The following is a 15742-nucleotide window of genomic DNA, read 5'->3' on the forward strand; positions in this document are numbered from 1 at the left end:
ATGCCCAAGGAATTTGCACGTGTAAGGTGACTTTGGCTACAGCCCGCCGGTGTCACCATCGCTTCATACCTTGTGGGGAATGCCACATCATGCCACCATGCCATGTGGCATCATGTGATGAGCATGGCATTGCATGTGACACCATTTCAGACACATGTGACCTCACAATGCACATGGTGTCTATCCACCATGCCATGCGATGCCACGTGGCAGTAAGTGAGGTGCCACCATGGCATATAAAAGTATGCCCAAGGAATTCGCACGTGCAAGGCGACTGGCTACAGCCGGTGTCACCGCAACCTGGTTTTTTTTGCAATCGCGACCTTTCACAATCGCAGGGCTGTTGTCGGTTCGAGCAACGGACTGTTTTCCCGCTGTGTGGACTCTGTAACAAGTAACGTTGAAGCAGCTCACCATGCGGTACGTTTCGTGCTGCGCCAGGCGTTCAGCAATCGGATAATTATCTTCCGTAGGGATTGCAGAGCTGGTTAGGGGTATGGTTAGGCGATTAGGGTTAGGGTTTTGAAGGGGGGGATTGGGTGGCTTACTGGGTAATCAAAATCCAAGGTGAAAAGGTTCGGAGCTGCGAGGATCGCTTGATTTTCGCCTTTGTCCAGTATCGCATCAAACAAAAGGTAGGTTTTGTTGGGCGATTGCTTGCCGTGAACGGATTACTCTGCACCACGTTGTTTTTATTTGGCTTGGTCTTCAATCTTTGCTTACAGAGGACGTCCAGAGAAAGAAAATGGGCCGTCCTCTACCATCGGATCTGGCCATGCCTGAATCGGTCTGTCCAATCTTCTCATTTGACCATCTATGCACAGTGAGAATTATATTTTTTGGCTTATTACTAATATTAGCTTGTACAAAAGCACTTCTTACATGCCTGAGTTGCAGGAGACAAAAGAGGTGATTCTTGGAATGCCCGGGCCATGGGCAGAGGAGAATCTTGAACCCAGTGATCATTATACCACAAAAGTGGGAGGCCTTCCTGTAAGTCACCGTATTCTAACCAGAACATCACACACACACACACATACACACACAGCTGTGCACGCGCAGTTTTATCAACAAGGGAACTCAAGGAAACCTTTGCATTAGCTCTTGTCTTGATGTCTAGGCATCCATCCAGAGATGGCAAAAAAAGCACATGCTTTTCGTTTGATCTTTTTGACTAGCATTCCTTAACCATTTTGTTTGCAAAGCAAGCTTTAAAACGAGAGTATTACAGGATTGGCCAATGCCTGCAGAGGAGATAGACAGCGAATTATTGAAGTGCGGTTTATGTGGGGGTGAGCTTGGGCTTGTTGCACAGGTTGAGCTATTCTGTTTACCTATGATGTTACATGCCTCTTTTTTCTTTCTTCCATGGCTTCCAATTTTCTTAAAAGAAACATTGTAGGTATATGCCCCACTGACGATCAGGGGTATTGAGATTGATGAACGGACCCTGTACATCTTTGGCTGCCCATCTTCAAGTTGTGGTATAAGCCCGCTTAGGTTGCACTCTACTTCACTTATAAACATTTCCACGTTGATTCAACATTTCATCCACAAGAACTTTTGCTGAATGGCCTTGAACACCCCTCACCTTTTCCCTGGATATCATGTAGCTGGCGCACGATTCGAGTTCAAAGTAGTGCATCTTTTCAGAACACAGGATCCAGTACAGAAGCATCAAGTTCATCTGCAGGCGAGTTGGCAAGAGAAGACTCGAGCGAACAGGAAAGGGACAGTGGTTCAGACCATCAGCATGCTAATGAATGGTGGGATGATGACACTTGGGGGCCTGGTGTTGTGGGAAGGGAAGATGCAGAGGAGGAGGCGTTTTTGGCAATGGAGGAGCTGGAAACAGCACTTCTGGAGGCTGGGTATGCAGCAGCAGTTCCATTGTTAACCCAGAACCTTGATACTGAAGAAGAAATTATAGCTGTTGATGAGGATGCTGCTGGAGAAACAGATGATTCTGGTTTACCTGGTGAGGCTTTGAAATTTATGATGCATGGGTTTACAAAGCTAGCTAGGCCCATATTTGTTAAATTTCCTGTAACTTGTTTTTCTGATTACTAATGTTTCTTAAAAAATACTTTAGCCTTTATTTTTCCCGAGTTATTTCATTAAGAGGTCTCTCTGCATGTTTTTCAAATTTTACTTTAAACTTTTGGTTATTTCTTTCCCCCCCCCCCCCCCCCCCCCCCCCCCCCCCCCCCCCCCAAGAAAAATTGATTTTAGTAGTAAGAAAACTATGTACATTAGACAAATTAGATATAATTCCTCTTTTGAAGTAAAGAGGGGGAGGGAGGAACCAGTGGCTTAGAATAGAGCCTTGATGAGAAGTTCAAAAGAAAACTGATTGGTTTGCTTTCCTCCAAGTTACCCAAGTATTCCAATCACAATGAAAAACTACAAAAAATAACACATTTACCACACTTTTCTTCCCACAACAGAAACCTTATCCACTCTTTTCTTTACACAAACTTCTTTTCCAAGCACGATCTCGTTTATGCCATTTGACTCAAACTGGATCATTGGCCTCTTACATGCTAGTGGAAGACAATTACCCGATGCATCTAGGTGCAGCTACTAGAGATGGACACCAGGGCACAGCAGCCTACTGGCGAGAAGGCAAAGGGCGTAACCGTCGGTGCAGCTACTTGTGGAGGAGGGCGTAGCCGCCTATAGAGGGTGTGCAGTCGCTTGTAGTTACCCGTGGAGAGGAGGCACAGCCGCGTGTGGCCGCGTGTGGAAGAGAGGCGCAGCCACCTGTTGAGGAAAAGGAGGAGGCGCAGCCGCCTGCGAGGGGAGGAGGAGGTACAGCCGCCTACAAGGAGAGCGCAGCCGCCTGCTGTGGCCACCTGAGGAGGAGAGAGCGCACAGCCGCCTGAGGGTGGCGCAGCCGCCTGTAAGGGTAGAAGACACCTGGCTGCAGCCGCCTGTGGCTGAGGAGGAGGGCACAGTCGTCAGCAACCTGCAGAGTGGAGGAGCACAGCCGCCTATGGAGAATGCAGCCGCCTGCAAGGGGAGGAGCGCAGCGGCCTATGGAGCATGAAGGATGGTCTCCTGCACAATGCTCTCAAGTTGGTGAGGTGGTCGCTCCTTTGTAGGTGTTGGAGAGAGAGCACACGACCACAGCTGGCCGGCTCCCCTAGCTTGCATGGGGGCGGCCAGTTTCAAGGTGGGGTGTGGGTAGGTGGCCATGCACCCACCCCCACACATAGGATTAAGAGTGGGGTTTCCCTCCCCACCTTGGCCCATACGTGGGTGCCCACCCTATCAAGGACATCATTAATTATTGGGGAGGGTGCCCACTCTTTAATGATTGTGAACTTACAACCTTATAAAAAATAAAGGTTAGAAAGAATGCTATAAAATAAACAAGTGCAATACACTTACCACCTGTTCACACGCAACAAAACTCGTCAGAAGACAGAGCAAACTTCACGACTCACTCGCAGGCGTCCCCACTCAGTAAGTGGCACGTCAAACAGGCAAACACAAAAATACAAGTCATGCGAAAACAGTTCTAAACATGCAAAACATGAATGCATGTGCAAATAGTATCATGGACATATCTCCCCTTCATGGAACAAGTACAAAACATCTGTTCCATGTACAAAACATCTGTCGGGCACAATGATGGCATGACAGAGAAACATAAATCCCGGTCTTCCTATGGAGTGACAGTCCCATAGGTAAGACACAGATCCAGGCACGAGCCTCCCTATGGAGTGACAATCCCATAGGGAGGACACAGCACAAATACTGGCTCTTCCATGGCGTGACAATCCCATGGATAGAACACTGTCCAGGTCATACACGGGTGGCACCAGTCTGACAATCCCATGGATAGGACACAGTCCAGGTCATACACGGGTGGCACCAGTGTGGCTCCCGTCCATACGACACCGTCCTGCTAACACACGGGTGGCACCAGTCTAGCTCCCGTCCATGTTATGCAAAAATACTGGCCCCTTCACATGAGACACCGGCCTGGCCTCAAGTGAACGAGAGACAAATTTGGAGATGGACCAAATGGTCGGCCAATTGGTGACAAGAGATGTGGTATTTGCTAAGAGTTCACTTCAGCCCATGCTTGTATAAAAGTCATGATACAAGCTCACAGGACATGTTTGATGGGATTTTACCCATAGCCATTAGTGGGGATTCAGTTCAGCCAGCCCCTATTTAGGATATGCCTCAAGTTGAACAAGATGTAAGACATATGGAACAGCCAACAAATCAGCCCCCTTCTATGGAAGAGGTTGAAGATGATGTCGGGAAGAGTAAATAGCCATATAGGGAGCCAAGTGTGTGCCTAGATGGTTGTTGAAAACCTTGCAAGATAGCAAAATTTCAGCTCCATTGACACGAAGAACAAGGGCTAGTTCTAGCCATGCATTGAATGTACGGCATGAGGAGTCTGCATTTGCCATGAGGAGTCACTTTGATTCAGAAGAGCCTTCTATCAGAGGGCAGCGGAAAGATGTAGACGAATTACAAAAACGCTGAAGCTCCAAGAGAGAGATGAGAGAAAACAGCAAAACAGTGATGCACTAATCCTTAAGAAAGAGGCGATACAACCAGCCGGTAGGCGAGGAGTGGACTCCGTAGGCAGAGGGCTGAAGGTGCTCAGCAAAGTGATCAAGAAACAATGGAAATTGAAGAAGAGGGCAACATATATATACACTCCTATATGAGCTGGCCGATTGCGTACATGACCTGAAAATAGGTAAAATACCATAAAAAAGGGTGGGCAACCCACATCAAAGGCCTATAAAATAGGGGAAAATATGGGGAATGGCTAACACCCCCTCTCAGGTCTTAGGGGTGGCTGAAGACCGAAGGAGTTGCCATGAACGTTGATAGCCGACTTAGATAATCCTTTGGTGAATAAGTCTGCAGCGTTGTCTTGAGTAGGATAATATTCAAGGATAATGTCTCCCTCCAAGATCCGCACCCGCACGAAGTGGTACTGGATCTCTATACGCTTGGTTTGCACATGAAATACCGGATTCTTAACAATAGCCAAGCAACTCTGGTTGTCGCACAAGATAAGGGTAGATTGCTGCTGTTGGTAAAAACCGATCTCCTCAAGTAACCGCTGCAACCAAATCACCTCACAAGTAGCTGAACAAGTTGCTCGATACTCTGCCTCAATCGATGAAAGCGCCACCATAGGCTGACTTTTACTCGTCCATGAAATTTCTCTAGATCCAAGAGTAAAGTAATACCCTGTAGTAGATCGTCGGGAATCCGCATCTCTAGCCCAGTCGGAGTCACTCTAGCCACGTAAAGTGGCCCCCTCTCCGAACAAAATGTCAAAATCCTTCGTACTTTTCAAGTACCGCAACACGCGAAGTGCTGCCTGCTGCCAATGAGTGCCCAAAAGTGCCTGCATGAAAGCACTGAGAGTTCCCACTGCAAATGCACAATCAGGCTGTGTGTTGAGCAACCAAATCAAGGAGCCAAGCAGTTTCCTGTATAGAAGTGTATCTGCCGCTAGATAGGATCCAGAAGAGGAGAGTTTGATGTTGGGATTGGGGAAGTGATGGGCTTACAATTTGTCATTTTGAAGGCCTCTAGCAGCTCTGTAACACAACGCTGATGAGAAATGGATATGCCATTTGAGCGCTGAAAAATCTCCAATCCAAGAAAGAAGTGAAGCAACCCAAGATGGCATATCCATCTCAAATTCTTGATTGAGGGCAACCTTTGTCTGAGCAATGTGTGTTGCATGGCTACTTGTGATGATTAAATTCTTGACCGAGGGTAACCTTTGTTTGAGCAATGTGTGTTGCATGGTTGCGTGTTATGACCAGGTCATCCACATAGAGATTTGGATCAACCGCTAATCGCTTGAAACCGTTTTGTTGAAAGAAAGCATCAACCTTCTCATACGAAGCCTTGGGGGCTTGTTTCAAACCGTATAAGGCCTTTTTCAGCTTGTAGACCATACCTTTGGAGCGAGGAACCTGAAATCCCGGGGGTTGTTCCACATAAATTTCCTCCTTTAGCTCCCTGTTGAGGAATGCCGACTTGACATCCATTTGAAAGATGGGCCAATGAGAGTGTGCAGCAAAAGCAAAGAATTGTCCGTATAGTTGCCATCCAAGCAGTTGGTGCAAAGGTATCATCAAAATCCATGCCAACTTTCTGAGAATAGCCTTTGGCCACAAGCTCGGCCTTGTGCTTATCCAGAGTCCCATCTGATTTGTACTTGGTCTTATAGTCCCACTTGACACCAATCACCTTCCACTTTGCCGGTCTAGGAACCAGCTCCCAAGTCTGATTCCACTCAATAGAGTCAAGCACCGCTTTCATGGCCTACTTCCAAGTCAGTTTGGAAAGCGCACTCCCAATATGAGTAGGTTCCGAGTTCTTCTGGATGCGTGACATCAGTGGATAATTGATGCATAGGTTTTTTCAAGATGATGTCGTGGTACGCAACCGCTCCGATCGATGGGGACTCCCTGTTGGAGGTGAAGGCAACTATGTTAGCTTGCTGGGGATCATCCACTGAAATCCCCTCCTCCTGATCAATGTCGAAAGATTCCTCCGCGCGAGGTGCTTGAGGACGTGCTGGGTCAAGTCGAGGAAGAGGAACAAGAGGATCTAGTGAGGAACCAAGGTGAGGCTGAGTCGAATCAGCCCCTGAAGATGAAGAAGCCCCCTCTGCAACGGAAGATGAAGTCTCATCAACCACCACATCTCTGCTAATGATGATCTCCGAGGTTGCAAGATTGTAGAGCCGATGACCTTTGGATTCTAAGTTGTAACCAACCAAAATATGATGCTTGGACTTAGCGTCTAACTTTCCCTTGTCACCATCAGGTACATGAACAAATGCATCTGATCCAAAAACCCAAAAGTGAGAAACTGTGGGTTTTCTTCCGAGGTAGGCCTGAAAGGGGTCTGCCCTCCTAGAACAACAGTAGTAGGGGGCCTATTGAGAATATAAACAGTCGTAGCAACTGCCTCCACCCATAGCTTTTGAGGAAGACTTAGATGTTTCCAACATTGTCCGAGACATCTCAATCACCGTTTGGTTCTCTCGCTCCACCACACCGTTCTCTAAAGGAGTACCTATGCTGGCAAACTCCTGTTGAATGCCATGTAGCTTAAACACTGGTTGAACTTGTGAGAAGTAAACTCGCCTCCTTTGTCAGGTCGTAATGTCAAGATAGAGTGTCCCGACTATTTCTCCACCAAGGTTCTCTATTGTCGAAAGTTTCATCTTTGGATTTGATAAAATAGGCCCAGGTATACCTGGTAAAATTATCAACCAAAAGAAAAACCTAACTGGCAGAACCAAGAGACGGAATCGGGCCGCACGAATCCGTAGAACCAACTCCAGAGGTGTTGTAGCTCGTTGTGTAGCCTTCTTTGGAAAAGCCTCTTGATGTTTCCCTTTGAGACGAGTGACAAGGGCCCTCACGTGTGCCAACATCTGGTAATCCATCCACCAACTGCTCTTGAAAATCCTTCTGCAAGGCCTCCAAATGAAGATGTCGAAATCTAGCATGCCAAAGATCACATGTGTGGGTACCTGTGTAAAGAGAGCTGAGTTTGTAGAGACCATGGTCCTCGATGCCTTGCCAAAGGATCTTGTCAGTGAGAGAGTCCCGAATGATCACAGAGTCCTCCATAAATTCCACCAATTTGCAAATCTCATGTACAGAAAGAAGATGAAATCCTAAATCTAGTGCATATAGCACTCTCAAGGTGTACTTCCCTCCATTGCCATCTAGAATGAGGGGCATTGTCCCTTCGCTAAGAATGGGGACAGTAGAGTTATCTCCAATGGCAACTCTGCCGCGGTGTTGCTGCAGTCCATCAAGCCAATTCTTACGATAAGTCATGTGCTGTGTGGCACCGTTGTCCAAAATCCACTGAGGAGAGAGGGAACAAGAAGGAAAAGCCTGCTCAAACCATTGGAGGGGGAGTCTCGGACTCAAGATCAATCAAGGTGACGAAAGCTGACTCTTCCACAACTGTGGATGAGCTTGTCCCTTTGTCTTTTGACTTCCCTTCCGAATCCTGCATGTGACTCCGGCATTGTTGCCATAAGTGCCTTTGTTTGGAGCAATAATCACAACCTTTTGGTTGCGAGAAGAAATAGAAGTTGAAGATCCCTTTGGCTTTGCATCCTTGGAGTCCTTAAAGAGTCCTTAGCTCCTTCCTGCACCCAGAAATCTCAGATTGCAATGACTCCAATTTGTTGATGTGATCCCGCATGGAAGTAGAATTAATGGGTGAAAGCTTCAATATTTTAAGTTCCAAGGAAACTCTCTTCATGGGCGTCTTCCAGTCGTAGATGTTGGAGAGTCTCTTCCAGGCAACATGTGCATGGGTATCCCGTTTGATGTGAGTGATGACGGAGGGTTGAGAGTTTAGAAGAATGAATGACCGAGCACGGGCATTAAGCTGATCCCATAGAGTAGCTTCGTGCGTAAGGGCACCCCTCATATCCTCATCCTCTGCAGGGTCTGGGTTGGGCCGGAGGACTGGTCGAGTGATGAACTCAAGAAGATCATAAGTCTCCAAGAACGCTTCCACCATGACTTTCCAGATGTCGTAGTTTGTGATATCCAACTTGGTATCTGAAGGAAAAGTAGGAAGAGTGGGTATCTGAACCGCCCCAGGTTGGATGAGTGCCATGATGTACCTCTGAAAAATGCAGCCACCAAAACAGCCCAAGAGCTGCTCTCTGCACTTGTAGGCAGGGTGGGTGGGATAGAAAGAGAGTGGAGAGGAGAAAAAACGCAAAAATGCAGATCTGCCCCACCGGAGAAGAAAACCAAGTTCGCATGGAAACGCCGCGAAAATCAGCACCGATTAGCAAGTCCAGGTCTAGACGTCTTTGGGCTCTGATACCATGTAAGAGGGCAGTGGGGAAAGATGTGGACGAATGACAAAAACGCTGAAGCTCCAACAGAGAGATGAGAGGAAACAACAAAATGCTGATGCACTAACCCTCAAGGAAGAGTGGATACAACCAGCGTGTAGGCGAGGAGTGGATTCCGTAGGCAAAGGGCTGAAGATGCTCACCAAAGTGATCAAGAAACAATGATCAAGAATGATGAAAAGTGAGGAGAGGGCAACATTTATATACACTCCCATATGAGCTGGCCGACTGCCTCCTAGGCTCCTACACGACCTGAAAATAGGTAAAATACCAAAAAGGAGGGTTGGCAACCCACGTCAAAGGCCCATAAAATAGGAAATTTTTTTTGGAAAAATGGGGGAAAATATGGGGAATGCCAGAGCATGGAAATGGCCCCCGTAGACACAAGAAAAGCCACCAACTGGGGATGATATATGGTAACACCTTCTTTTGAAGAAGCACAAGAGAATGAGCATTGGGTGCAAGCCATGCGGGATGAGATTTCTTCTATCATGAAGGATTATACTTCTATCAGATGGCAAGAATGTCATTGGAATAAAGTGGGTGTATAAAGTCAAAAGAAAGTCTGATGGTACCATTGATAGGTACAAGGCAAGACTTGTGGCTAAAGGCTATTCTCAAAAAAAGGGAATAGATGATGAGAAGGCTTTTGCTCCTACTTCCAGGATGACTATGATCTGTTCAGTGATTGTGTTGGCTGCACATAAAGGATGGAAAGTGCATCAGCTTGACATCAAGACTACATTCTTGAATGGGGATTTGCAAGAGGAAGTATACCAGCCCATTGGTTTTGAAGTTACTAGCGAGGAACGTAAAGTATGCAAGCTGCACAAAGCATTGTATTGCTTGAAGCAAGCTCCAAGAGCTTGGTATGATAAGATACATGCTCATTTGACCAGCCAGGGTTATGTGAATAGTCTAATTGAAAGCACCTTGTATGTGAAGAAAACTAGTGCCAATATTCTCTCAGTCGTCTTGTACGTAGATGACATGCTCATAACAAGGACTTGTGAAGAAGAAATTTCAGATTTCCAAGCTGAATTTGATATGTCAAATTTGGGGCCTTTACATTACTATCTTGGCATTCAATTTATGCACAAAGATGATGGCATTGTTATGCAACAAACTAAGTTACATCAAGATTTTGTTGAAAAGGTTTCACATGGAAGAGTGCAAGCTGCTTTCTACTCCAGAGTAGAACAAGGTTTATGGCTCAGCGTGCATGACATTAGTGAACCTTTTGAAGCCGGCATTTAGAGCCAAGTAGTGGGATGCCTCATTTACTTGTGTAACACGAGGCCTTACATAGCTTTTGGGGTGTCTCTGTTGAGCATATTCATGTATAGCCGAGGCACAAAGCATTGGCAAGTTGTGAAGCACATTTTCCGTTATCTACAGGGTACTCTAGATCTTGTTTTGTTCTATCCACATGCGTGCGGGGCACCCAAAGGGGGGGAGGGGGGGGCAGGTTTATGCATACAGTGATTAAGATTTGACTGGTGATTATGATACCAAGCAATCCACCAGTGGGAATTATTTTTTTCTTGGCATTTCATGCATATCTTGGTTGAATAAAAAGCAACCCACTGTACTTGCGAGGCTGAGTACAAGGCAACCTTCATTGCTACGGTAGATTGTGTATGGCGGAGGAGATTATTGGTTGATCTTCGTGAATGTCAACAAACACCCACTACTATTCTCACCAATAGCTAGAGTGCTATGGCTATGGTACGAAATCCCGTATTTCATACATGTACCAAGCACATTGAGATCCATTATCATTATGTTAGAGAAATTACATGCAGGGAAGATCAATTTATTTTTCTGCCCTACACTAGATAATGTTACAGAAGGCTTGCTTAGAGAGAAGTTTGAAGCTTTCCGAAAAGCTTTAAGCTTGCTCTCATAGATCCATTAGGTCTTTTGAAGATGTTTAAGTAACTTTCTTTCTTTCTTTGTCATACAGAGGGTGATCTGCTACCTTGTATTGGTTCACACACTACAGGGGGGATTTGAAGGCAAATGCACACTTATGGTAGTGCTATGTGTGAACAGGACCTAACCAAGGGCACTTTTTCCCATATCCAGTGTGAAAGTGTTACAGCCACCATAGCCACCACCATAGCTCAAGAGGGCAAGGAGTTCTAGTCACCACCCAGCCATAGAAGAGACTCTTGGGCACTTATAGGTGCCTGCCTGCCCATAAACCTGCCCGGTTGCCCAAGTGCTCCGACTTGGGTGCCCTCACCCCTAACCCCACTAGAACTCGCTGGGCGTGCTCCACCGTGCAGGCTCCGCTAGTGGCCGAGCTCCATGCCGCTGCTATGGGCTACGTGGCAGAAAGGAGACTATAATTTGCTTTGTACTTTCGTATTATTATTATGGATGGATATATGTGGAAGGTTGACTCTATCACCTCCACTGATCCTCACTCTCAGCATCTGTGTACTGTGTCTATCTCTATCTCTGTGTGGCTGTAAGCTGAAACCTTAACTCTTATGTGTGGGTGTGGCTTTCCAGCAACATTCCCTAAGACCATCCTCCGAAGTCTTGAACTCAGGTTCATAGAGTTTACATGTGGTAGCATAATCAGGATCTAGCTAGCCTTATGAAGGTATGATTTGGACCAGTGAGTTGCTACAAACACAATTTTACTTGAGGCAGGCTTGTTGTGGATGAGTGTTCTACACTTGGGACAGCCTCATGATCTCTATTTGTGGCATGATTGCCATAGACGAGTGTTCTGTATTCATGGTAGCCTGAGAATTATGGGAGAAAGTAAGAGGGTGGGTATATCATATAGGACAGACTGATGTGGTGGGCTAACCTGAAGGTTAGTGTCCTTCAGGTGGGAGTTTGGTTGTGTCAAGGTAGGATTTGCACATACATTTTGTTTGTAGGGATCCAGATTCAGACCAGATTCTGCTGATATTGGAATCAATAGGTTTCTTGGATAGATTTATTCTCCCGAGAAGGTTCAATTTGTATGCAGAAAGAGATTGCTAGCGACCTTAGAAAATCCTTTGGAAGCATTGCAAGCTAAGGAGTGATGGATTGTAACATGGGGTATATTCTGGTGATATGGGACACTAGGATATATCACATGTATGGGTTTACAAGGTTCTGTCGAGGCAGATGTTTCAGCTTCGATCATCCTCCTCGGGAACTGCTGGTGGGATGATGTCATCATCCTCCAAACATGATTTGGACAGATCCACCTCCTCGGGAATCTTGTTTGATCTTGCAGAAATTGGCTGACACTTGGGCTGCTCCACAGCCCTAGGTGACTCCATATTGGCCTTTGCCGATGCTGCCAGGAACTTTGCCGTCCATTCTGTTGCGAACTCCCTTGCAAAAGCTTCAACTCGTTCATCTTGCTCCATCGGGGTGAGATTCTTCCTACCTAGGTTAGACCTAGGCTAAGACTTTTGCATGTCTTAGTCTACATGCAACCTATGCTTCATGCAAAAACAGGCTTTGTGATCGTATCATTTACATTAAATAATTATTGCAGCATAGATAAATGAAGTTCTCATTACTTCTCTTGAATGAAGCATAAGCTTCTATACATCATTGGTCACTTTATTTGTAAGAGAGTGTGACCTTTCTTAACATGGTACATGTATGGACAAATGTGACGTGTGGAGGTAACACTGTAACGGTTCATAGAATCAGAATTGGCTATCTATATGCTATGCATGCAAGTAATGGCAGTGAGTGTTCTGCTATCCTAACTAAGTTTTTCTTTTTCTTTTTTTGGGTGGGGATGGGGGTTCACAGTGCTTCCATGTTTCTATGTGTATTCTCAAAATGAATCACATCCTTCCCGTGGAAGTCGGGCGGTTTCAGCTTTGCAAAGCACTGAACGCTCAGAGGAGACAGCAGGAAGGGATGACTTAAACAGAGGGGAAGAGGCCTGGGAAGGAGAAGAGTACGAACACGATAGGGCTCTGTCAGCAGATCGAACGTATCTCAAGTTCAAGAAGAGACTGGATTGCTATCCAGAGCAGTGTTTCAGGTCTTCCTCATGCCCATGTTCTAACTGGTTTTGAAGTTTACAAGTCTCGAGACTTTTATCACTGAGTTTGATCCTGTTTTTCCAGGTACTGTTTTAGAGGAAGTCCTTTGTGGGCTAATAAAGATGGGGGCGAACCAGGTGTATGCTCCCAGTGTGGAGGACCAAGGGTGTACGAGATGCAGCTGATGCCGCCTCTTCTCTATTACTTACAGCAAGCTTGCAAAGATCTGCCTTCAACATCATACTCTCCAAATGATTGGGAATGGCTTACGTTGATAGTCTTCACGTGTGCTCAGGTATGGAATCAGTGCATGCATTGTCTCCTTGATCTTCTCAACCAACATGTTTTTTGATGCATGTTTTTTTTTTAATGTTCTCAGAGCTGTACACCATGTTTCTCTCAAGGTAGTGGAGAAGTTCCGTATGGAGAGAGTAAACCTTGGATTGTGGTTGAAGAGGCCACCATTCTGCAATATGAAAGCTGATTTATTCACATCTCTGCAAGCTTTTGTTAGCGTTTTATTCCTGATTATTTATCAGGGTGTGCCATCTTGTAGCATGATGACCATATACAATGATAGATGATCATGGGCAATCAGTATGATGGCATGTACTAATTATTCACTGGGGTGTGTCATCTCGTAGCATCACATGATGGCATGCACAATGACAGATGCATCATGAAATGATGCTCATGGGCAGGCATTATGATGACATGTATTTAGTAGCTTAGCATAGAATTTTTTTTTGTCACATTTCTGATTTTTAAATAAATAAGTTAAATGTTAGGTAAGTTTTGGGGTTTTCAGCAAGAAGGCTTTTCTGGTGGTGTTATGTGAAGAAAATGTGTTGCCAAGACGTTAGGATCTCCCCTTGACAGCATTATCTTCGACTGTTAGAATGGTTCCAAGGAACGCACACCACATCTCCACATGGTAATGGTAAAAGTCCAGAGTGGTTCTAGTATTAGGTGTATGCATGCATGTACACACGTGCACACACATGCATATGCATATGCATATGCACGTGCAGGCAATACATGGAAAGCCAGAGAAATAAATGGAGATATAGATAGTAATGTCTTCAAAGGATCCAAAGAGTCTATGAGACAAAAAAAGGTAGTGCAATGTATCCATGATGAATTTGAACCATGTAAAAGGAAAATTGTGGAAAACTAGCTACATACGAAGAGAGAGAGAGAGAGAGAGAGAACCATAGCTCCCATTGATATACATCATAAATGGGAGGTATGGTTATTCTTGACCTTTCACAAACAATCTTTGGCAAATGTCTATTCATAGGAAGGGCAAGGATAAAACAGGACACTCCCCTCGAAAATGAGCTTGTATAGGTAAGTATTTTCTTATAGCTATTGCATACGAATCTATTCAAATACTACGAGATATGGGGATTCATATGTTGCATTTTCCATGGGCCAAATTGGGTTTTATCATATAGACTTTTGATTGATGCTAGGAGAGAGGTGGCATTCAAGCAAGAGCATAAGAGCTGCTATGAATATGCAAGATATGTGGCATACATGAGATTGAGACTAAAGAGCACACTATCTTCCAATGTCGTAGCATACTTATTAAATTTGAAAATGTTTCCATGTCTTTACGTAGATGTTTGGTGCTCTTTGCCCAAGTCTTCGAGTAGGTGTATCGTTTTTTTTGTATGAAATACAAAGACAGCGCGAAGATAGATATGTGAACTTGTATGAGAGAAAGCTAGACATGATAAATGAATAATGATGCCCTCCTCTAGCCAATATGGATTTGATAGTTGAGAGAATATATGTGATGGAAGTATGTCATGGTGCCGAAGAACCTCTTGGATCCGCATTTGCCTAGCACAGACGGTCGTGATCATGATGCTTTGGGTTGGGGATGTCTAGTGTGCAAAATAGTGGGAGTTCTGTTAATGAGTTGTCCTCTTGTGTGGGTGGAGGACCAAACCGCTTGTGGCAGAAGTGGGTTCTGAGTTGATGTGGATGGATGGTGCTTGAAGAAATTTGTAACAGTCGTTTGGGAAGTATTACAGCGCGTCTGCCTCTCGATACATTATCTCAATAATGCATACCTATGATGTCTAAGCTTGAGTAAGCACATGCCCAGATATGTTTGATCATCAAATTGCATCATCTATGCAAGTGGACAACGATCGTGTGGGAGTGGACCAACAAAGAGGAGGTGTAATCTCGTCGTTATCTCACAGTAGGCTGGGTAGCTCAGCATGTAGTGCGCCTCATCTCCTGTGGTGCATACTCTGCATATTCGATCCTTGTGTGGGGTACCATCATTTATGAAACTCTTGACTCTAAGGCTGTGAGAAGACACCTTGAGTTGGCCAATCAAAATATGTATGGCATGTGGCATCTGGATTTGTATGTAATTTGGAATCACAATGAAGCCAACCTTGGAGACTCTCAGGAAGTGGTCCTTGTAAAATTGAGTTTTCATGCCAAGCTTGGAGGAAGGAGGAACCTGTGTCTGATGTATGTAAATCTACAGTAGCTCCAACCGCATGATTTGATTGATCTCTTGCCGTGAGAGGTCTAAGAATGGAGAGTCTACAGTATACTAAAAAGGGAGTAGACAATCCATTTGCAAGCAATATGCATCAAATCTGTCGACTACCTCCAAGTGCCATGTAGTGATGGTGATGGTGCTAATGGGGTGGAGTCTAGCCAACCTAATTGGCTCCATCTACTCCTCATGATGGAGCTGCATATATGACTCTAGTGCTAGCCATGGAAGACAATCCCTATTAAGAGTGTATACGTGCTTGACGTAGGTGATGGTTTGAAAGAGGGCATC

General features: G+C 45.3%; 1 protein-coding gene across 1 annotated transcript; it reads left to right on the top strand.

The window, feature by feature from the left end:
* The first annotated feature begins 342 nt into the window (after window positions 1–342).
* LOC147633814 (programmed cell death 2 C-terminal domain-containing protein) lies at window positions 343–13548 on the top strand. The gene is made up of 10 exons (XM_086804877.1): window positions 343–420; window positions 576–635; window positions 726–787; window positions 898–993; window positions 1232–1315; window positions 1403–1500; window positions 1614–1978; window positions 12686–12923; window positions 13009–13219; window positions 13304–13548. The coding sequence occupies exons 3-10, from the start codon at window positions 746–748 to the stop codon at window positions 13406–13408; spliced, it is 1239 nt and encodes a 412-aa protein (XP_086661003.1). The 5' UTR covers window positions 343–420; window positions 576–635; window positions 726–745; the 3' UTR covers window positions 13409–13548.
* Window positions 13549–15742: the final 2194 nt, after the last annotated feature.

Source organism: Cibotium barometz, chromosome 11, assembly GCF_041138505.1.
Source record: "Cibotium barometz isolate CiBa-2024 chromosome 11, ASM4113850v1, whole genome shotgun sequence".
Lineage (NCBI taxonomy): Eukaryota > Viridiplantae > Streptophyta > Polypodiopsida > Cyatheales > Cibotiaceae > Cibotium > Cibotium barometz.

Excerpts from the sequence above, each read along its gene's own strand:
- LOC147633814 (XM_086804877.1), top strand. The coding sequence starts at position 746 with ATGGGCCGTCCTCTACCATCGGATCTGGCCATGCCTGAATCG. Across the intron at positions 994-1,231 it reads CAAAAGTGGGAGGCCTTCCT|GATTGGCCAATGCCTGCAGA; the intron begins GTAAGTCACCGT and ends AGAGTATTACAG. Across the intron at positions 12,924-13,008 it reads TATCCAGAGCAGTGTTTCAG|GTACTGTTTTAGAGGAAGTC; the intron begins GTCTTCCTCATG and ends CTGTTTTTCCAG.